Genomic DNA, 22,028 nt, shown 5'->3' with positions numbered 1-22,028 from the left:
ATGTAGCCAGTAAAACAGTAAATCACTGTGTACAAATAAACAATATAAGTTGATTTGTATCTGCTTATCTGAGGGATGCTTAGCCAATTATTATATACTGTAGACCCTGTCACATTAGAGCTTGCTATAGGAGCTCCCCAGTCACCAGAATAAGCGCGGTAGCGTACATCAAAAAATTGTATAAGAATTAGCATTTTGAAATATGGCTTGCAGCACTTCATTCTAATGAAGATATAAGTACAGAATGACAAACCTGAAGAAGGACTCGCAAACGGATAGTGTACTAGAACTCCGTCGTTTGTCTGAAACTAATACTGTAGTATTCTATGTGTACTGCTAAGCCTTGTATTGCATATTATAGTGTTATGGTTGTAATTTTGTTTATAATTGAATTCTAAAACATTGCAGATAAAAATAAACTTATATTGTTTATTTGTACACGGTGATTTACTGTTTTACTAGCTATTCTATTCCAAGCAGCGCTGAGTGCGCAGTTGCATTTTCTGCTACATTTCTTGGGATGCTAATACTGGATCCTGCTGTGGGCTTGTTTGTCCTCTTCCTAACAGTTGGTGGTTGTGTTAACAGATATATGGTACGAGGATCATAACTGAGTTTAAAAATAGAACAGGCTTATTTGCCTCCTCTTGCTGTGCGCAGGCGGATCTCTGTACTTTTCCAGTAAATGGGGGACTCCCACAGGTCTCTTTATGAGATTTTGGATTCCATGTTAAAGCTGGAAGAGGAAGGGTGAAGTCTGGGAGGAGGGTTGACTCTCTGTCTCTCTCTCTCTGGCTCAGACATCTTAGAAACTTGGGTGGGCAGCAATATTAAAACCAAAATTCCAATTAGTAAATGAAATAGCATGCTGACATCAAATACCAGATCTAAACTCATCCTGTGCCTCCGTTGCTCTAACAGTTAAGAGACAGCTCAAATAAAAATAAGTAAATCTTGTGGCATTTTCAGAACAGCAGACGTTCCAGGCTTGGGCTCTGGCATCTCTCCAAGGGAAGGATAGCCTCCACGATGTGTGTCTGTCATTGAAATAATAACAATAAGCCTTTAAATTATGCCTCTCAAATGTTCAAAGCACTTCACATATATTATTTCAGCGTGGCCTTTGTAGTATACACTTCAGATGGTACGGTCACAAATGGCACTACTGGCTGTTCTTAAAGACTGCAGTGGAATAGCACATTTTGTCTGAACGGGAGAGGAAGAACTCCCCTCTTCTCTCCATCTTTTTCTTCGTCCTTTTGTAGGACTGCCGTAGTTGAGGGTATAATACGAGTCCCAAGGAGGAGGAGTTGGATACCTTGGCCCCCAAAACCCTCCTTTGGAGTCTTACAAACCTGTGCACCAATTCCCATTAAAAGGAATGTAGGAAGGACCATCCCCATTGGCTGGGTCCAGAGCTTTCATTCTGTCCTAGTCGGCCCAAAGGCTCTGGCCCACCAGCCGCGGTCTCATCCTTTAGGTGCATGCTGAGAAGCTGGGGCTCTTTCCAGGTCCTGCATAGGATCGTGACCCTCCAGGTGGGGTCTGGAGATCTCTTGGAATTACACAGTTCCCCGGGGGGGAAATGGCTGCTGCGGAGGGCGGACTTTCCGGCATTGTACCTCTCTCTCACCTCACCAAGCCCCATCCTCCACCGACTCTACTCCCATATCTCCAGTTATTTTCCAAGCAGCAGTTGGCAACCCTTAGTTCTGCATCTTGAGTTTAAAAAAATCGGACAAAAACCGTGACTCTTCATTTTGGGGCGAACAGCTCTTAAATAGTGAGAATTAGAACTTTCCAATCTGCATGCTTGACAGGTCTCATGTACTCAGAAGAAAAAGTAAAACATACAAAAGCTGTACATGCCTCCAGTGATCACGCTCTGGCCGTCTGGCATTCAATAAGTGCAGGGAGTTTGGCGCTGAGATCACATTTCTAAAATTGCAAATGGTTTGGCTTTGCTAAGAGGACGCTGGTTATGCAAGCCCTCCAGAGGCAAAGAAGTGAAGGGAAATATAGGCAGTGAGAGAGAGCAGGCTAGGCAGACAGCGTGTGAGCCAGAGGTCAGAGGAAGGCACAAAGTACAAAGCTGAGCAGTTTTCACTACTGCCAGTTAGAGAACATACTGCACATTTGGGGCAATGCCCCATCCACATACATGACTTCCTGCACAGGCCATCCGTCCATTTTTGTTGTTTGAAAGGATTGTCAGTATACAAGGCATAGGGAGCTGTGCGCCATGCATGCTCCCTCATGTCACATAGCATGTTCCCAAGATTCATGCCCATTGCATGCAGAACCTGCTGCTGAGGGCCTGTATGAACTAGCCCTTAGTCATGTTGTCATTAGCAGCAGAATCCTCACACCTTTAAAAAAAATCTGTGGGATCAACTCAGGGCACTTGGCTTGCCAGATAGGATTCTCAATGCTCAAATGAAAGGGTACTCCAGTTCCTTTACTCTAGTTTCAGAGAGTAAATGGACAGAACTCTGACATAAAGACTGCAACACTAAAAAAAAACAGTGGGGGGACATTTTAATCTTCTGGGCCATTCTGCTGCCGACCTAAGAGTGGCAGGATGTGAGATTGATGAACTGGAGTTCATTTGCCAGTTCAGAACAATGGCTCCCCCCCCCTCAGTAGGGACATAGGATTCTTATCTCACCACAATTGCTAATTTTCTGCCCCCAAGCATCCCCCCCTCTGCTCTGATCTACCTAATTACAGTGCACATTGCACCTCTGCATCCTGAGTTCCTTCTTTGCAACACCCTTCCCACCTTCAGACTGGTATATAAGGACTCAGAAATCTCCATTCCAACTCATATCTGATGAAGGGAGCTTCGGCTCTTGAAAGCTGATACCCCCACAATCTTGTTGGTCCGTAAGGTGCTACTGGACTTGACTCTAGCTGTTCCTTTACTCTGTGGCTATGAAAAGTTCGGTGGGTCAGACTACAGAAATCAGTTTCCCCTGGAGAAAATGGCAGCTTCAGAGAGAGGACTCTGGGACATCACATCCCTGCTGAGCTCCCATCCCACTGCTGCCCGTCAAGGCATCCAAACTACTGCTGCCCTCTCTAGAAGGACCTTGACTACAATGGTCTCCCTCCCCCCCTTCCTCCCTTCCTCCCTTCCTCCCTCCCTCCCTCCCTCCCTCCCTCCTCTCTCTCTCTCTTTCTTTCTTTCTCTCTCTCTCTCTTTCTTTCTCTCTCTCTCTCTCTCTTTCTTTCTTTCTTTCTCTCTCTCTCTTTCTTTCTTTCTTTCTCTCTCTCTCTCTCTCTCTCTCTCTCTCTCTCTTTCTTCCTTCCTTCCTTCCTCCCTCCCTCCCTCCATCCCTCTCTCTCTCTCTCTCTCTCTCTCTCTCTCTTTCTTTCTTTATTTCTTTCTTTCTTTCTTTCTTTCTTTCTTTCTTTCTTTCTTTCTTTCTTTCTTTCTTTCTCTTAATGCTCTTCTGAGTCATATTAGCTAGGGCTGACAGAAGATTACAGGTTCTGGGCTCTTAACTCATGCCCAAAGTCCAGACATATGCAGTGTGTGTGTGGGGGGGGGGGAGAAGGACACTTCCTCAGATGAAAATGTAGCTGGGATACTGGCAAGCAATTTACCCATCAAATTTTATTCCCACTGTGTTGTGATTTATGCATCAAGTCTGTTTCTGTGTTTGTATTTTTAGGCATTGCCTTTAAAGAATATCTGTATTCTTTTTTCAGCAGTTACAGCCCAGGAGGTTAGTCCTTGATATGCATCATTACAGACAGCTGGTGGCTGGTCTTCATGCAAAAGGGGCGTTGGGGTCTCTCGAAACCCAGTCAGCGCCACGTATTGAGTGGCAATGTTTTCACTTGCCTTTTATCTTTCTCTGAACTGGGAATCATGCACTCCTGAAGACTTAAGAAAAGCCTCTCAAGTTTGACAGGAGAGGAATAAGGAGTCCTAGTCTCTTCCTGCAATCCCACCCTCTTATTCCTCTCCAGACACCAAGCCATCAAGTGAAGCCCTTGCAGATGAGACACCGAGGGGAAGGGCCTGGCTTCTGCTTTTCAAAATCTGTTTCCCATCCCATTCCATTCTCATCCAAACAAAATAATGTCCTGTGGGCACTGAGGAAATATCAGTGGATACATACATAAACACACCCCATAGATCTAGAAAGCTGCATTTGGATGGGAATGGAGAAAGGCAATAGAGTGCATAATTGCCTTCCCTCCTCCTAGCTCCAACCCAGCTCTGAAAACACCCATTTTTCTGGGGGGTTGTGGGTAGATTTTGCCCTTCTTTCAATATTGAGTCTCAGTGCAGAATTTTACTTGTTGCTAAGGAATGAATGACAGACATTTGCTTGTCGAGGAGGAAGCAAAAGCAGGCACTCAAGGACATCCTTGGACAGGGCAGGCCCACTCTTTAAGTCATCGGAAAAGTTCCCAATGAGCCATTGTCCCAGAGGGCCACCCACAGCAATGCTGGCCCCAAGGGGTGTTGGCATTCTAGGTGAACTATTACTTTGGCTCTTCCTCCTATTCAATATAAAGCAAAATAAGAGATAAAATATTAAAGAGAGAAAATCAACTCACTTCCATTTGATTTGGTGCCTCTTAAAGCCTGGTGCCCTGGGAGACTGCCTAGTTCACCTCTGCGGTCAGGCCAGGCCTGACTAGCAGTACTGCAGGGTCCACTTGGCTTGAACCCAGGCTGGGGGGATGTTGATAGCAGGCATATAATGGCTGCAGCCTGGGTATGAGCCCCATGGAGCCCACAGCACTGCAGTGGTTCCTTAGTTCAGCTTTCTCCGGGGCCATTCTAACATCCCAGTCCAACCCAGTCCTTGTAATGGAAGCCGAGTCCAGTGCCTCATGTGGAAAGCAGCTTTTGTCCCCTCTTAACGGTATCCTATGCTACAGCCCACTGAGAATCAGCGTGGCCTGGTGGCTAGCATGTCCAGCTAGGACTAGAACCCCACCCTTCCACGAAGCTCCTAGGTGATCTCCGGACAGTGACCATTTTTAGTCAAGCCTACCTCCTAGGGCTGTTGTGAGAATAAAAAGGGGGGGGGAGAAAACCATGTATGCTATTCTAAGTAGGATAAAAATCCAATAAGTATCCTCTGGGAGCCACTGAAAACCAAGCTCACTGTTTCTGTATCCCATTCTCATGGTAGGCCAATTGCCCTATGAAGGAATTATAGCCACGCTCACGACTCTGGCACTCTCATCTACTTCCCCATCCCTCACAACCCCTCCCCCAGGGAGGCTGGGAGCTGATTCCCCCCTCCCAATCTTGTATATGTATATTCTATTTACTGATCTGTTTTTTGGTGGTTTTAATGTTGGTTTTAATTTAATTTTATATGTCATTTTGTTGTAAGCCACCCTGCGCCCTACTTGTAGGGAGGGGTGGCCTAGCAAATCCAATTTAATGAATGAATGAATGAATGAATCCTGTCCCCAGTGTATGCACACTTGTGTGCAAAGCATCTTATATGCATAGCCCCTAACTGTGTTATCTGTGCACCATAAAACAGACTGTATAGTTTGCATGTTCAAAGTCCACAGGCCTTTATGTGTATCTGATGCCTACCAATGTCGCGGTGGACAAGCATGAATGAATGAATGGTTTACTACATTCATAGATCAGCACAAAAATACATGCGGTACAATGGCCAGGCATGATCCTGAGATCCCTCCATACATTTATTGAACATGCATGTCTGGTGTTTTATAGTTTTGGCTTGTAAACCTGATTGCTTTGAATGTGTAGCTGCAACATGTTGAGTGTTTTATGTCAATAGCTTGCAGGGCAGCCACACATAAAGCACATTGCAGCAATGCATTGCAGCCTCAAATTTACAGAAGGTTAAAAAAGCTGTCTCCACATCTCTTTTGTCTGTCTTGATTCTACTGCAATTCAGCTTCTTTGGATGAATTCTAGCAGTGTGTGTGGTGGTGGTGGTGGGGGAGAGCACAACTGAGAGAAAATCCTCTCCACTCCACTCCGTCCATAATTTCAAAACCTCTTCATGGTGCTCAGTTCTGCACAGCATTCAAGTCTGCTTTTGCCTTTTATTTTTCTCTGATTGGTGAGGATTTTTTTATGTCGGAAATGCACATAGCAGAAACTGGCTGTAAACTGCTGCTGAGTAATTTGGGTAATCTCTCTGGATGGTTTCGCTTAGCTACAGAATGTCCTGTTTCAAAGCCCAGCACTTCAGACTAAGCACACGCAGTCTCTCACAAAGGGACCGTACCATTGTCTAGTTTTGACTCAGCACAAATGCTGCAGGAGCTACTGTAATTAAGCATATAAATAAGCCTGAGTCCCTGAGACTCGTTTTCTTGTAATTGCTACCCAAAGAACCATAAATTATAGAGTTTGCTCCTCAGATTAGTAGTTTCTAATATATGTAAGCATAATGTGATGTAATTCTGTCCAAGAAGTTATGGTGGGTTGATAAATCAACATATGGCACACATTAAAGTTTTGGAACCTACCATAGAATTTCTTTGTTTGTATTTCTATTTCTTCATTAACATATTTGCATATAATTCCATATGGGATGAGACTGCTTTTATTTACTGTTAAAACTTGTCTGTATTTTCAGAACAGCAGCCCAGTGGCAGTCTGAGAATATTGTTTCTTTTTGTAATGTTTCTTAAATTAGCCATGTCAGTGCAGCAATTACCATTTTTGTACAGTTGATTCATTGTCTGTTTTTTAATCATTTCATGAAGTTAATCAATTAGATTAAACTATATTTACAGGTCATTGGCATGTCACTGTGGATGCTTTGGGGATAATAAAGGAGTTTGTGGCAATTTATAATCTAATATTTTCAAAATATTGCTTTTAGAAATGTTTTTGGAGGTTAGGGAGGCTGCTTTTTAAGCAAATTGTTACATGTAATACGGATATCAGAATCTTAGCATTTCTTTTTTTTTTAGAAAATTGAAATTATTTTGGTGCTAGATCTAGCCCATTAGTATGTTAGGAACATCCTGGGAGATTTGACAATGTCTGTTCAGGATTTAGGACTCCCCGAGTAAGACCATCGATGTCTTGACTTTTAAAACCTTTTGAAACTTTGATTTTTTTTTGTAATTTATCACAATTGCAAAATAGCTTGTGATTCATCCTAGCTGGATAAATTAGTGCCTAGGTTATTGTGGAGCTGTGGACCCAAGATGTAGCTAAGGTAAACTGGAGGGTGTGTGCAGAAGGCTGCCAAGACAGATTAATCACCCTGTAATCACCCTGTCAAACTCACAATCAAAGGGCTGTTTTTCTCACCCTTTCTGGACATGCGTAGGGGTGAAATGGTAAATTCGTATCCATGTTAATTTTTGTGAGTACACAGCTGGGGGGGGGTTGTCTCTATTCAGATTAATTAACAGGAAATACTAGCCTTGATCTTCTGCCAATATGACCTTAGAATATTTTTTGCTTTTCTTTCTTGGACGGGGAAGGATTTGGTTTGCATGGGCCTTCCCCCCCAACTCTAGAATACCGGTGAACTCTCCCTGTTTGAATCTAAGGGCCAGTTCTTACCGTATGAGGACAGTGTTCTTCTTGCTGCTTCCGAGGGGCTCCTCAACCTGCACGAGTCTGCTTGTGCTGGGACACTGAGATCATGCAGGAGAGACTAATGATACCTTTTTAGGAGAGGATTGGCTCTTTAACTTCTGGAAAGCTTCCAGTAGGGTGGCGCCCTGGGGGGGGGGCACTGGCAGCCGAGCTGAGGAGTTGTTTGAGCAAAGTGAGCAAACAGGAAGGAAGGAACATGGCAGAAGTGTCCATCCATGACAGATGTGGGCGAGGTCTGGCTCTGTAAGTTACTGCTCGGATTTGATTCATACCAACTTGATGCCCACAGTTCCTCCTTGGCACTTGTAGGCCTGTGTGGGACCCACATGCAGGATAAACACCGATGAATGCCACCATAAATGCCTGTACGTGTATGTGCCTGAGTGGGAAATGAAATCTTAATCCTGCCTGTGGAAGTAGCTGTGCCTAGCCAGCTGCCCTCAGTTGGCAAGGAGCTGGCACAGGCAGCATTTCAGGTGGTTTCAGTGCATCTGATAGAAACCACCGCTCTGAAAGAGAGGGAGGTGGCATGCAGGCTTCTTCAGCTCCTCTTCTCAGACAATTTACCATTCGCCGTGAGAGGCAGTGAGAAGCACAAATGCGGGAAACCATCTACGTGTTTACCCACTCCCACTCCTGCCCCCACGCAGTATCTCAAATTTAATCTGCCCAATGTCCCGTTCTTGCCTTTGCGCGCAGTAAAAGCGTAACAGGCAGGGGTGAAAGTGACTTGACCCGTCTTACTGGTGCTGCCTCTTTTGTGAGGCTCAGAGCAGAAGACGAGCGCTGCCACTTTCTCACTGGCATATTCCATAAGGGCCTGTATTGGCATACTTTCACCTCTGCACACTGGCCCTTAAGCATACTGGGAATGTTCCTGGTGGGCCTCTGCTCTGGAGGGCTGCTGCTGGCCGGGAGGAAGCTGAGCCGGGGGGCCCTGCACTGAGGCCAGGTGTGCTTGGCTAGGACGGAGGCTGTGGCAACAGTGACCGTGGAGATAGATTTGCCCACTGGTGAGTCTACCCCCTGTTGTCATCCCCACGATGGCCCAGGCTCTAGACAAGCGGCCCCGTCAGGAGGGACCACAGGGGCCAGCTGGCTCAAGTTGCTCTAAGACTGTTTCAATGGCTCAGTATCCACACCGTTCATTTTAGGCCCATTCTTTTTGCATTTGTAGCACAAGTCAGTCCGAGAGGCTGAGGCAGTGCCTTTACTGAGTGCACTCAGCACGTAGGCAGCCCCTGTTCTGCTTGGGTCTGGTTTTGCCTGCTTGGGTCTGCTGAACTGGAGGGCTGGCAGAAGGGCAGCATGGAACAGGCTCAAAGGGCCGCCAACCCATGGGCCTTTTTATCTAGGTGTGCCACAATGCTCCGTGCTACTTGTGGCCTGTTTCGCCATCCGAATTCAGCACACCTGCTGCAATAAATTTTAATTCTTGTATTGTTCTTATTGAGAGGGGACTGAAAGGGAGGGTGGCATATGCCCTGGGTTCCTTGCATGACCGAACCTCTGCTGTTCTGTGAGTAGCCCCAGCTATGTCTGGGATCGGGGACAGGGATTTTGTGTCAGAGAGTGCAACGCAGGAGGAGATTCCACCGTGCGCTTTGGAAAGAAATGAATCACTGGCCACTGAATAAACTACAAGCAGTATGTGAGGTGTGTTTATCGTGAAAAAGTGCTCTGATTGGCTGAGAAGGGATCTGGGAGCCTTGCCGGATTCGAAGAACTTGGCACGGGTAGTGTTTATTTTTAATGGTTTACTTAGGGCTTAGTGTACTCATTGCTAAAAAAGAAATTGTGTGCCTAGGTAATTCATATTTTTTGCTAAGTAAAGCTGAACCTTGTGACCAATAGAAAGTATGCCAGTTAAGTACATTTGCATAATTTTGCCTATATTGGGTCCCACCCCCCAGTTCTGTTAGACATGATGATATACAAGCTGAGCAACAAACTCCGGATCAGTGGGAATCCTGGTAGCCCCCCACTCTGGCTACTAAGATTTCCCCATTTTACCCAAATTCTTTCGAGCTTTTTTTCACAGCCATAAGGACTAGAAACTTGTGCACTGCCGTGCTTGAGAGATTCTGATTTTTTAAGGAAACTATTATCTGCTAGGGCTAGGCACATCAACCTGCCCGTGCCAGATATTTGGGAAGGGCTTTAGAAAACAAGTAGAGGACTTTCTGTTCGGAAAACAGTTTTGTTTTGTCTTCTCTTCCACAGAAAAGTTGGTCTCTTGATCTCATTTGGCCCATATTTGGTGGCTGGTGGGATAAATACAATTTAGGTTTATGTGCAAATTTCCCCAGGCGTTCTTAGAGTTAGCGTTTAATTGTTCTGGGGTGGCTCTGGAGTTGTTTCTGTAATTACTGTATGGGTTTCCTCTCCTAACTCAGGTGTGATGGCTCTGCTGAGACCGCTTCTATTGGACGTGGTTCCGAATATTCAACAGACAGCTGCCTTGGCTCTCGGGAGGCTCGCCAATTACAATGATGACCTGGCAGAAGCGGTAGTGAAGGGGGATATCCTTCCACAGCTTGTCTATTCATTGGCTGAACAGAATGTAAGGAACGATGATTTTCTTCAACATGTCTTTCGTAGCTGTCAAATCTTCTGTCTTAATTAGGTATTTAACAAGACTCTTTAGATTCGTCTATGGTTATCATGGTGCGATACGCGGTAAGTGCATTGATCTCTCTTGGTAGAAGGTCTCTCTGGATAGGGAGTATGCATAATTGTGACTTAATGAGTCTTTTTTTTTAAAAAAAAGGATTTTATTCTTAATTCATTAGCTGAAGTATATTACTCCTAATTTTATTTCCTGAACTGTTTAATGAAATGATGGTTTGGAAAAGGCTGCGTTGTAAAATGAAATAATCTGAAATGCTCCGTTGGTAATTAGTTAGATGTTCTTGTTAAGAATATATGCAAAATGCCCATAAACTACACTTCTATGATCGCATCAATCATACTGCAAGACATGACATGAAAGTCTAGAAAATGATATCACTTAAATATCAAATATGATTAGCAGTGCTTGCATCATGAAATATATTTTTAAAAGCTTTTACATATGCTCACTAACTGGCAATGTTATACAGGGAAAAATATTGAAAATCCACCATATTGAAAATATTGAAAATCCACCATTTACCCTGTACCATTTTATTTACTTGATTTGATTATTTCATTTATACGCCACCTTTCTCCCCAGTGGAGACCAGAAGTGGCTTACATTGTTCTTCTCTCCACCATTTTATCCTCACAACAACCCTGTGAGGTAGGCTAGGCCGAGACAGAGTGACTGGCCCAAGGTCACCCAGCGAGCAACTGTGGCAAAATGGGGATTAAAATCTGGGTCTCCCAGATCCTGGTCCACCCCAGTAACCACTACCCCACTGGCTCTCTGATATTACTGTGCGACATTCTGTGACATTCACAGCAGATGTGACATAGCTTTGAGTTTGCTGGTGTACTGGATTGGGGGTGGGGTGGGCTCTCTGTCAATTTCTGGTTCAAAAGATGAACTCAAGGAAAATGAGCTGAGGGAAGACAAGACCCCCCTTCCCACCTCCCCATTGCCAGACTGTAACCCTCATGCGAAACCTTCTAAATCACCAGCAAAGCAAGAGACAGCTTCTCCCGTCTCTTCCTTCTGCAGGCTTGGGGCTGACTCCCTTACCCTGGCTGATGTGCAACACACCCAAAATCCTTTGTTAAAACTCTTTTCCACTTATAAAATCAGGTGTTTCCCTCCCCCCTTGTTTGGCAAGAAAGATACAATTGGATTTGCCAGACATTGTGGGAAGGAGGCTTGCTTTGTTCCTTCACCGAGAGAAAACCCTTCCTTGCCGATGGCGAAGTAACTTTCTTTGGAATTACGGATACTTTAGAATTAAGCCTCTTGCTCCACTCTTGTGTTTTCCATTTCTAGCCGAGTCAGTCATTCAACTGTGTTAGTGTGTTGTTTTCATCTTTATTTCCTTAGCATATCTGGTTCTATCTTGTCCTCTCTTTCCCCTAAATACACTTTTCCCTTTCTTTAAGACTGCTTATTTTGCCCTGTAATTCCAGAGCAGTAGCCATATTAGTCCATAGCGGCACTTATGGTGGTGACTTAAAGGTAAAGGTAAAGATCTCGAAAGCCAGTCGAGTCCAACTCTAGGGTTGTGGTGCTCATCTCCGTTTCAAAGCCGAAGAGCCAGCGCTGTCCGAAGACTCTTCTGTGGTCATGTGGCCGGCATGACTAAACACCAAGGCGCACGGAACACTGTGACCTTCCCATCGAAGGGGTACCTATTTATCTACTTGCAATTTCTTGCTTTTGAACTGCTAGGTTGGCAGGAGCTGGAACTAGAGACGGGAGCTCACCCCGTCATGTGGCACACTCGGGTCTCGAACTGCTGAACTACCGACCTTCCACAGCCTGCAGTTCAGCATCTTAACCACTTGAGCCACCACAGCTCAAGTGACGTAAAGGCTAGCAAAATATATTCCACTATAAGCTGTTGGGAGTCAGAGCTCACTATGTCTGATATGTGAATTGTACGTACACCCCCATGCACTGGGGCAGTCTTATGCATGGAGCAGCCTGGGTAGTTGCCCTAGGACCCATGCTGGGTCACCCCACGGCCACCCTGAAGCCAGCTGGCCCCCCTGCACCACTGCCCAGAAGCCTACTCCCCTGCTGCAGAGACTCAGTGGTGGTGGCTTCACACAGGCAACAGCTGATGATCCTTCATGCTGCCTGACACTCTGGAAGTGGGGGAGAGGCAATCAGGTGTAGACCGGGGGTGGGTGGGTGCCCAGCCAAGTCCCGAGTCATGTTGTGAGAAATGCACTCTGCGCCTTCGTGGGTTGCTAGACGGGGGGGGTTGGGGGGGGGGGGCTGGCTCTTTCTCCTTCCCTCCTTTATGTGTGTGTGTGGGGGGGCAGGGCCAGGGGAACCCCCTTGCTGTGATTTTGGGCTCCATTCTTGAGTTCTGCTCAGGGCCACGGAAGACCATGCATCTGAAGAAGTAAGGTCTGCTCACAAAAGCTTATGCTGGAGTAAAATTTGTTAGTCTCTAAGGTGCCACTGGTATCTGTGTCATACCCCCATATTAGCCAGAAATGCTCATATACCAATATTATCCATTTGCTACTTTTGGATAAATAATTCTTTAAGAAGGCAGGAACCAAGACTGAAAACACTGCTAAATTAATAAAAAGAACAGGCTGTATAGACTTCTGACCTCACCTGCTCCTGTTTGGAGCAGACCTTTCTATGTGCCCGCCACATAACATGTGGCCTAGTGCCACTAGCTCTTCTGGACTTATCATCACATCTAAACTTGGTTAACTTATTTTCTGTCAGATGTTAAGTCACCCCAGAGTTGACTCTGCACATGTGAATCATATTGGCGCAATTGTGTCGGCCTCTGTGCCTGTGACTGTTTTTAGTGTGCATTATTTCAGAAGTCACTCATTTTGAATAATAACAAGGGATGCAGCCCTTTGGGAGTCTGGCTGTGCAGGCACCAGTGAAATGAATGGGAACTGCATAGAGGACCCTCCCAATAGATTTCAACCAATGGTATTAAAAATCCTTCAGAAAATGGCCCCCTGCTTCAAGCCTAATTGTCTGAAAGTAATAATGTGTATGCTCCAGCGCACACTCAACTACTTGCTACTGATAGTGCCAGTGATCTTAAATTGTTGTTCTTTGAGTAGGCAATTAAAAAACAACAACACCATAATTGTATACTCAGTCTTTATAACGTTATTGCTGTTCTGCCATCGATGACTCCTTGCAGTTTTTCTGTTTCAAAACCAAAAGCTTCTGTTCAACCTGACTGTTCCCAGGTCTGTTTCTCTATCTTTTAGTCCTTGCCTACATCATGAATAACAACTGCATCATTTTCTGTATTCGTCCACAGCCAGCACCCATACAGACACAGCTTTTTTCCCCTGAGGGAATGCGCCGGAACAGAGTTCTGGAACCTCTTCGACAACATTCTTTAACAAACATTTAAAAGTTTATGAGTTTTCTTTTTTTCTTTCTTTCCCCCCCTGGTTCCCCCCCCCTACTATTCCCTGGTTTCACCTTCACCATTGCTAGGGTAGGTTCTGCATGCACTGTGGTGGCAGAAGAAATTCACATGGCGTCACTGTGGTTTTCAGTGCTGCAGAATAATTAAAGAGTGTCAAAGGGAACCCATCTGTGACTCTGCCAATCAGAAGCCTTCCCCAGCAGCCTGATCCTCTGGAGTGATGATACTGGCTGTGCATCTCTCTCCTTCTCCTGGTGACACAGACTTCTGTGTGGATTTTCCCCCTCCACCCCAAAAAATAAAATGGTGGGGGAAGAGTGCATGAATGGGGCCCTGTGGTAGGCTCAACATCACTGTTTTTTAGATGCATGGTAGAGGAGAAGGGCCTGTGAACTCCTGCACTACATGGAGGACCAAGTTGCTGGTTTAACATATGAGCTCTAACTATGGGGTTTGTCTGATTGCTGTCTGTTTTCACGTGTGTGTGTGTGTGTCAGAAACACCCCACAGAGACACAGGGAAAACCGAGGAAGTATAAGTAGGGATTCCATAAGAAGAAGAAGAGGAGGAGGAGGAGGAGATTGGATTTATGCCCCGCCCTTCACTACCCAAAGGTGTCTCAGAGCGGCTTACAAACTCCTTTCCCTCCCCCTCCCCACAACAGACACCCTGTGAGGTAGTTGGGGCTGAGAGAGCTCTGACAGAAACTGCTCTTTTTCAAGAACAGCTGTGCCAGAACTATAGTTTGCCCAAGGTCATCCAACCAGGTGCAAGTGGAGGAGTGGGGAATCAAACCCGGTTCTCCCAGATTAGAGTCCGTGCACTTAACCACTTGACGGAGTGAGCTCCCATCTCTAGTTCCAGCTCCCGCCAACCTAGCAGTTCGAAAGCAAGAAATTGCAAGTAGATAAATAGGTACCGCTTCGGTAGGAAGGTAACAGCGTTCCGTGCGCCTTGGTGTTTAGTCATGCCGGTCACATCACGGAAATGTCTTCAGACAGCGCTGGCTCTTCGGCTTTGAAACGGAGATGAGCACCGCAACCCTAGAGTCGGATTCGACTGGCTTTTGAGCAAGGGGACCCTTTCCTTTACCCTTTACTTAACCAATACACCAAACTGGCTCAAATAAGTAGATTTGAATGTAGTTTCTACGTGAGAAAAGTGTGCTGAAAGAAATGGACTGGGGGTCAGCTTCACTAGAATCCAAGGTAGCAGTCAAAATCCTCTAAGAATCCTCACAGTAGTTGAGTAGAGTCTCATGTGGTTTGTAATTGGGAGTAATCAGTACCAGGAAAATCAGGTATGATGTTATCAAACTGGTTTAACAAACCAAAATATAACTATAATATGGCTGAAAAATTCAAGATGGCTGCCAAAAGAAGTGCTGATTTGGCCTTGCTTTGTTCCTAGTAGAATGCTTTGTTAGGTAGCAGCTTTTATTTATGTGTATTGGATCATTCATGGAGGAGAGGTATTTATTGAGAAGACACATTCTCTTTGAAATGACACATTTTAAAATATCTGAACTTCAATACAGATGTCATGAAATGATTGTACTAATAGGGTTGCCAACCTCCAGGTACATCAAACAGTAGAATCCCATGTGAAGAGAAGAAGAGAGAAGAAGAGATTGGATTTATACCCCGCCCTTCACTTGGAGTCTCAGAGCGGCTTACAAACTCCTCTCCCTTCCCCTCCCCACAACAGACACCCTGTGAGGTGGGTGGGGCTGAGAGAGCTCTGACAGAAACTGCTCTTTTTCAAGGACAGCTGTGCCAGAGCTTGTGACTGACCCAAGGTCACAGCAGCAGGTGCAAGTGGAGGAGTGGGGAATCAAACCCGGTTCTCCCAGATTAGAGTCCGCACACTTAACCACTACACCAAACTGGCAATGGTAATATCAAAGTTCTCTAGAGTGGCTTGGCAGGCATATTTCCTACCTACCCCTTTCCAATATATTGGTAGACCAGGCCTCCAGAGAACAGGTCTACCCTCCCCTTTCCATTATATTGGTAGATCTGGCCACTGGAAAACAGGTCTACCCTCCCCTTTCCATTATATTGGTAGATCTGGCCACTGGAAAACAGGTCTGCCCTCCCTTTTTTACTATATTGGTAGACCTGGCCTTGGACTGTGGCCTTGTGCTGAGCCTTAGAAAACATACCAGCATTGGGGGACAGACAGACTCTTGCAGTCTGTTTTTTTAGTGAAATATGACTACCGGCATTACAGGTCAAGAATAACAGAGGAGAAACAATCACTGTCAGAACCCTGCCTAACCTAACAAACAGGAAACTGCTTAAATGTTATCAACCTGCCCAAACTGCCTATTTATTCAGATATTTATATCCCACTTTCCCCTGTGACTCAAGGCAGCTTACAAATCATACTGAAAAGCATAATAGGGGTGTGCAAAAAAACCAAAACAAAACCATTTTCCCCTGGCTCCATTGTAGCCTACGGGGACCATTATAATCAATAGGCTCCATAGGCTATAATGGAGAATCGATCTGGGGTATCTGGGGCTCTGAGGGGGCTGTTTTTTTGTGATAGAGGCACCAAACTTGCAGCGTATCTGCTGGTGCCTCTCCTTCCCTCCCCTCCTCATTTCAAAAAGATTAGACCAGGGGGTCCAATTTTCTGGGCCCCAGAAGGAGGTGCTCCCATTCTCCATTGTTTCCAATGGAGGGAAACATGTCTTGTGAGCAGAAGCTCACAACCCCTGAGCTGCCTGTTAAAATGTTGTGTGCCAGCACCCCCTAGCACAGCTTAGAGGGAACTGTGGGGACAGGGTTTGAGGAGGGACTTTCTATTTTGGTGGGATTTGTGGATTTGGCTTCCTCAGAAGCATTAAACCCGAGGTCAATTCTTTGGGTATACTTTCCTCATTGGAAACCAGAAGTCAAACCTTTGTCCTGGCTTTCCTTTGTGCAGCACAGTCCTCCATTGCGGGAGAGGTCTTCCAGGGATAGGTACTTTCTGTGCAGGCAGGCCACAGAGTCTTGCAAAAGAAGGAAGTGCCTAGAGGCGGGAGGACAACACTGGGCAATGGAGGGCCTTGTAGTGCAGGTGGAAGGGGGAAGGAAATTACACACATGGGTCCCTGTCTCTTAAGCTGAGGTAGAACATTACCCCCAAATGTAATAGAAATGAAACATCAGGGGCTTCTTTTTGTATTGATAAAATGATTTTAATTGTAAGCCACCTCAAGTGGGACTCTGATGAGGCGGCATAGAAGTGTTCTCAATCATTCAGTCAATCACTTAAGATATTAATGTATTTCCAAGTTGTGACCCCTCCACTTCGAATACAATTAAACAAAAATCCAGCAGCACCTTAAAGACTGAACAACATTTATTCCAGCATGCACTTTCATGAGCCAGAGGTCACTTCACCAGATGCATGAAGTGCACATGAGCCAGAAGTCGCTTCACCAGATGCACGAAGTGCACATCTACAACAGATAAGTTTACACTTAAAAAATTATAAACAAGCCTCAAATAACTAGTGTATTCTCTCTCTCTCCCCTCCATATTCCTGCAGCGCTTCTACAAGAAGGCCGCTGCATTTGTCTTGCGAGCCGTGGGGAAACATTCGCCTCAACTAGCCCAAGCAATAGTTGACTGTGGAGCATTAGACACACTGGTGATCTGCTTGGAGGATTTTGATCCTGGAGTCAAGGAAGCTGCATCCTGGGCCCTTGGCTATATAGCAAGACACAATGCAGGTACCAATGATGCTGCTAACATTTTGGCATGTATTTTTTTTGCTGAGGGGGTTGTGTTTGTGTGTATGTGTGTCTGCGCCTGGAAGTCATGTCGACCTCTGGTGTATTCCAAGGAGGTCTCCCATCCAAGTACTTGCCAGAGTCGACCCTCTTTAGCTTCCAAGATCTGATGAGATGGGGCTTGCCTGGGCCATCCAGGTCAGGGAACATCTTAGCATGTATTTAGTAGCATATATTTAGTGGCAGCCCTGAAATAACAGTCAATATAACCCTGGCCATCCGTTTCAAACTCTTCTCTATATTATCAGAAGTAATCTGTTTTCCAGGCGGCTGGAGGTTTTTTCTGTGCATTTCACAGCATCGAAATAGAGTAGAGGCAAAACATTGAATTACTAAAGCAAAGGTGATTGAGTCCATCTGAACATAAAAAAGAAATGGGTTTCTATCTTGCTCACCAGAAAATGAAGTCTAGAAGAAAGGGTAAACTACTTGTTAGAGAGACTTCATAAATTACCAAAACATGCTTCAAGAAAGCAGCATTTCATCTCTCCTCATGAAGCAGTCGTCTATGCAGAGCAGACACACAGAGAAGTTGTGTCCATGGAAACGGCCATACACAGCATGCAAAACTGGCCACATGGCCAATTGTGGAATCCTCCCTCTCATAGGAATGACAGTCTTTGATGGAGGTGACATCAGGCTTGCTAAAGGGCATAGCCAATCACTAAACACTCTTAAGGTATCCCGGTTAACAACGGATTCCATATGAGGTAACAAACTGGGGACGTTTCCAAAGGGGTTTGCCTTTTTATAGTGCAATTCTATGCAGAGTTATTCCAACCTAAAACTGCAGAAACTAAGGCACTTAAAACAGCATAGGATTACCCAAGAAGGTTAACTCCAACAAAAACAAAAGGAGTCTTGCCACACCTTAAAGACAAAAGATTGACTGGGGCATACTTTTTTTGGGGGGGGAGGGTTGCTTTTTTTCCTGGGGAAAGCTAACTGTGATCTGATAAACTCAATCAGTGCTGTTGGCATCCCAGTAGGGAGGAAAGCACACCTTGGAGTTCAAAGAAAGACCTTCACAATGGGTGTTAAGTGGTTTCAGTATCCCTGTAGACAGGCTTAGTCTGTAATTCCTCACCTCCTGACCTAATGCTGATTTCTCAGGCAAAAAGGAAACTCAATTCAAGATGCTGAAGGTTTCCGTAACAGAGGGTGAATTCAGTATCTCCATAATAACAACACAGCACACGGGTTTCCCCTCTTTCGCTTTTATTTCGGCTTGCCATCCTTGGTTACTTCTCCTTGCCTTTAGAGTTCTTTCTCAGCTTGTCTCTGAGTTTGAAATTTTGCTTGTAAGTCCTGCTGGTTACATTTGATAAAATGTCACATTTCGCCCGTATCAGGCTGGTTCAGAGCTAAAGGTACGATTAACACGAGGCCTTTCTGTATTACAGAATTAATCCTAAGAAGCAGGATTTAATTTTAAAGTCCTTAGTGCCTTTTGCTCATTTTCTCAAATCTGAGGGATTTTTCAACATATACAGAGTTGTATGTGTATAGTAAAGGTAAAGGTTTCCCTTGCTCGAAAGCCAGTCGAATCCAACTCTAGGGATGCGGTGCTCATCTCCGTTTCCAAGCCGAAGAGCCAGCGCTGTCCAAAGACATTTCTGTGGTCATGTGGCCGGCATGACTAGACACTGACGCGCACGGAACATGTGTATACATGACACTTATTCTCCCTTCCTCTAAGGAGACATTGCTTAAAAAAAACAACAACTGCAGGGGGGACCCCTTTGCCTTCTCTTTCCCCATATATGTGATCCAGATGGGGAGCAAGAGAATGAGGAGAAGGGGGATTTTGAAACTAAAGAGAATAAAAACTGAAAGACTATGCTTTAAAAAGATATGGCCTATCTGCTCATGCCCACTTTTTAAGATTTGCTTTTGTATTTTGTTTGGTGTGTGTGTGGCTCAAGTGGTTAAGACGCTGAACTGCAGGCTGTGGAAGGTCGGTAGTTCAGCAGTTCGAGACCCGGGTGCCGCATGATGGAGTGAGCTCCCATCTCTAGTTCCAGCTCCTGCCAACCTAGCAGTTCGAAAGCAAGAAATTGCAAGTAGATAAATAGGTACCACTTCGGTGGGAAGGCCGGCCACATGACCACGGAAACGTCTTCAGACAGTGCTGGCTCTTCGGCTTTGAAACAAGGATGAGCACCGCAACCCTAGAGTCGGATTCGACTGGCTTTCCAGCAAGGGAACCTTTACGTTTTTAATCCTAAAGATCTTACTTTGCATCCTGTTCTTGTTCTACAAGTCATTTCGAAGATTTTTTAAAAAGAAAACTTGTGCTAGAATTTCATAGTACCTCAGTGTCATTTCTTTTTACTAAGATCACATTCCACATATCTGTGGAGAGCCTGTGTGGTGTAGGGGTTAGAGCAGGATCTGGAAGACCTTGGCCCAGTTGTACACTCTAAGCCTCACCTACCCCACGCAGTTGTTGTGAGGATACAATGCAGGAAAGGAGGACAAAGTAAGCTATTTTGGGTCTCCACAGGGAAGGGAGAAAGGCAGGGTATAAATTAATAAATAAATTGATGCATCTATTGCACCATTGAGCATATTTTGAAAATGGAAAAAGAAAGTATTTTCCTGATACCTTTATTCAGTTTTATGAGAAATGCCTAGTTATTGCAGTACAGGCATTTGCTGTCATGAATAAAATGTAGGAGCAGGATGACAAGATAAAATAATGTGTGTTCTAAGTACAGTAGGTAGATATTGGGGGTTTTAGAGACTGGAGCGTCCTCCATGGTCCACTGAAAGCAAATTTAGTTCAAAGAGTTATTTTGGCACCAAGGTGGGTACAAAACAGTAGATTTTAGATTATATGATCTATAATTGCTTCATGAGCACGGCTCACCCGTCGAGAAACTGTACAGAGTCAGTGGTTGTAACAACCTGATTAAGAAAAGTTCTACTGCAGGGTTTGATTGATGGACTGAAAATGCAAAATCAAAGTTGGGTCCTTGAATTACAGCAGCTATTTGTTGCCATGGCAGTGCAGGGGCAGGTTAAATGTTAAAGATAAGAGGCTATGTGCATAACAAGGAGAAGTCCGAACAAAACCTTATTTAAGAACCGATAATAGCCTATTTGAAATTAATGGGGGTTGGGATTCATTTTTCATCATCTCCAAAACAGCCCTTGCTGTAATCCTTTGCCTTTGCTATCCCGTAATTTTCTACTCCACCACTGAAGCTAATGACAAATATGTGGAGGGGAGGGGGGGTAATGAATGAATCTGCAATAACAGCACATGGACTGTATCAGCTAATTGTGGGTTCTCAGGTTAAGATGCAAGCAATCAGCTCCGGGGGCTTAAAGGCAGCTGTCTGTGGCTCTGATTTAGTGGAGGGTGGCTTGCCTGTTTTGAAAAAAGGTGTTTTGATAGTCAAGCGGGAGCACATTGGGGTTCTACGTTGTTCAAAAGGACGCCTTACTGTATTTTAGGCCTGCTCTTTTCCGCTTGTCATATAAGTGGGATAAAGTTCCAATGTGGAGGGGGGTGCATTTTAGCATTTTGGCTTTTCTTTGTTAGCTGTGCAAAAAAAACCCAACCCAACACCCTGCTTGCCTATTGATCACAGCACAACAGTCAGGCCTTAAGCAGCTGACATCTGCTTACTCTTTTTAAGCACACCCTGGCTCGCAGGCACACACAGGGTAACAAACCCTTTCAGCCTAATACCTCAAATGTGTACATGTAAATGAGGGTCCAGCCATTGACCTGTGTTCTTTTCAGCCGGGGATTGGTCCACATGGTTTCATGAAACCAGGAGAGCTGATTTGAAATGCAGATGTCAAGCCCCTGAAGTCCACCCCCCCTCCCCCCCTTCCCTCTGGATCTGTCAGGGTGACAAATGGCTTGCACCAGGGTCAGTCACCCAGAGTCGCTTAATTACTTTCCCCCGACCCACAGAACTGTCACAGGCGGTGGTGGATGCGGGAGCCATCCCTCTTTTAGTGCTCTGTATCCAAGAGCCGGAGATCGCCCTGAGAAGGATCGCTGCCTCGGCGCTCAGTGATATTTCAAAGCATTCTCCGGAGCTGGCGCAGACGGTGGTGGATGCGGGGGCCATAGCTCACTTGGCACAGATGATCCTCAACCCCGACGCCAAACTGAAGGTACTTTTCCAACTCCCTCTCCATTCCCTTCCTTCCAAGAAATAGGACTGGGCTTCAGTTTGTGATTGGATATCGAAAGGCATCAATCTCAAAGGTGTGTCCCCCCCCCCCCAAGTATAAATCGCTAACTGGACTATTGGAAACAAAAGGGAAATTGGAGCTGTTTGGAGTTTGACTTTGTATTCACTGGTGAGAAAAGAATGAGCAAAGCAAATCTCGGAAGTGCTGGGATTCTTTGGTTCCCAGACTAAATGTTGCGTGGGCAGGTTTCTGGAGCGGGGAGCAAGTCTGAGGTACAGTAGTCTTTATTTCTGAATGCTACCTACGATTGTTTTCATATATTTAGCCTGCGTCATCTAGGCACTGTTGGAAAGCATTTTTTTAGGGGTATTCTGTAAGTGGCTGTACTGCATTCCTAAACACATTTATTTGGAAGCTGGTCTGGTGATTTCAGTGGAACATATTGTTTAGGTAGTCAGCTTTGGATCTGGCT

At 45.2% G+C, this 22,028-nt stretch overlaps 1 protein-coding gene across 1 annotated transcript in view; it reads left to right on the top strand.

Moving 5' to 3' along the window:
• Positions 1 to 22,028, top strand: part of SPAG6 (sperm associated antigen 6) — a 66,901-nt gene that overhangs the window by 17,244 nt on the left and 27,629 nt on the right. Inside the window, exons 3-5 of the mRNA XM_015406959.1 lie at positions 9,976 to 10,142; positions 17,155 to 17,338; positions 21,330 to 21,535. Of these exons, the coding sequence (XP_015262445.1) occupies positions 9,976 to 10,142; positions 17,155 to 17,338; positions 21,330 to 21,535 (557 nt within the window). The remainder of the gene's footprint in view (positions 1 to 9,975; positions 10,143 to 17,154; positions 17,339 to 21,329; positions 21,536 to 22,028) is intronic.

This window comes from Gekko japonicus, unplaced genomic scaffold (genome assembly GCF_001447785.1).
Source record: "Gekko japonicus isolate JY-2015 unplaced genomic scaffold, Gekko_japonicus_V1.1 scaffold1483, whole genome shotgun sequence".
NCBI lineage: Eukaryota > Metazoa > Chordata > Lepidosauria > Squamata > Gekkonidae > Gekko > Gekko japonicus.
This window is presented reverse-complemented; position numbering and strand designations above follow the sequence as displayed.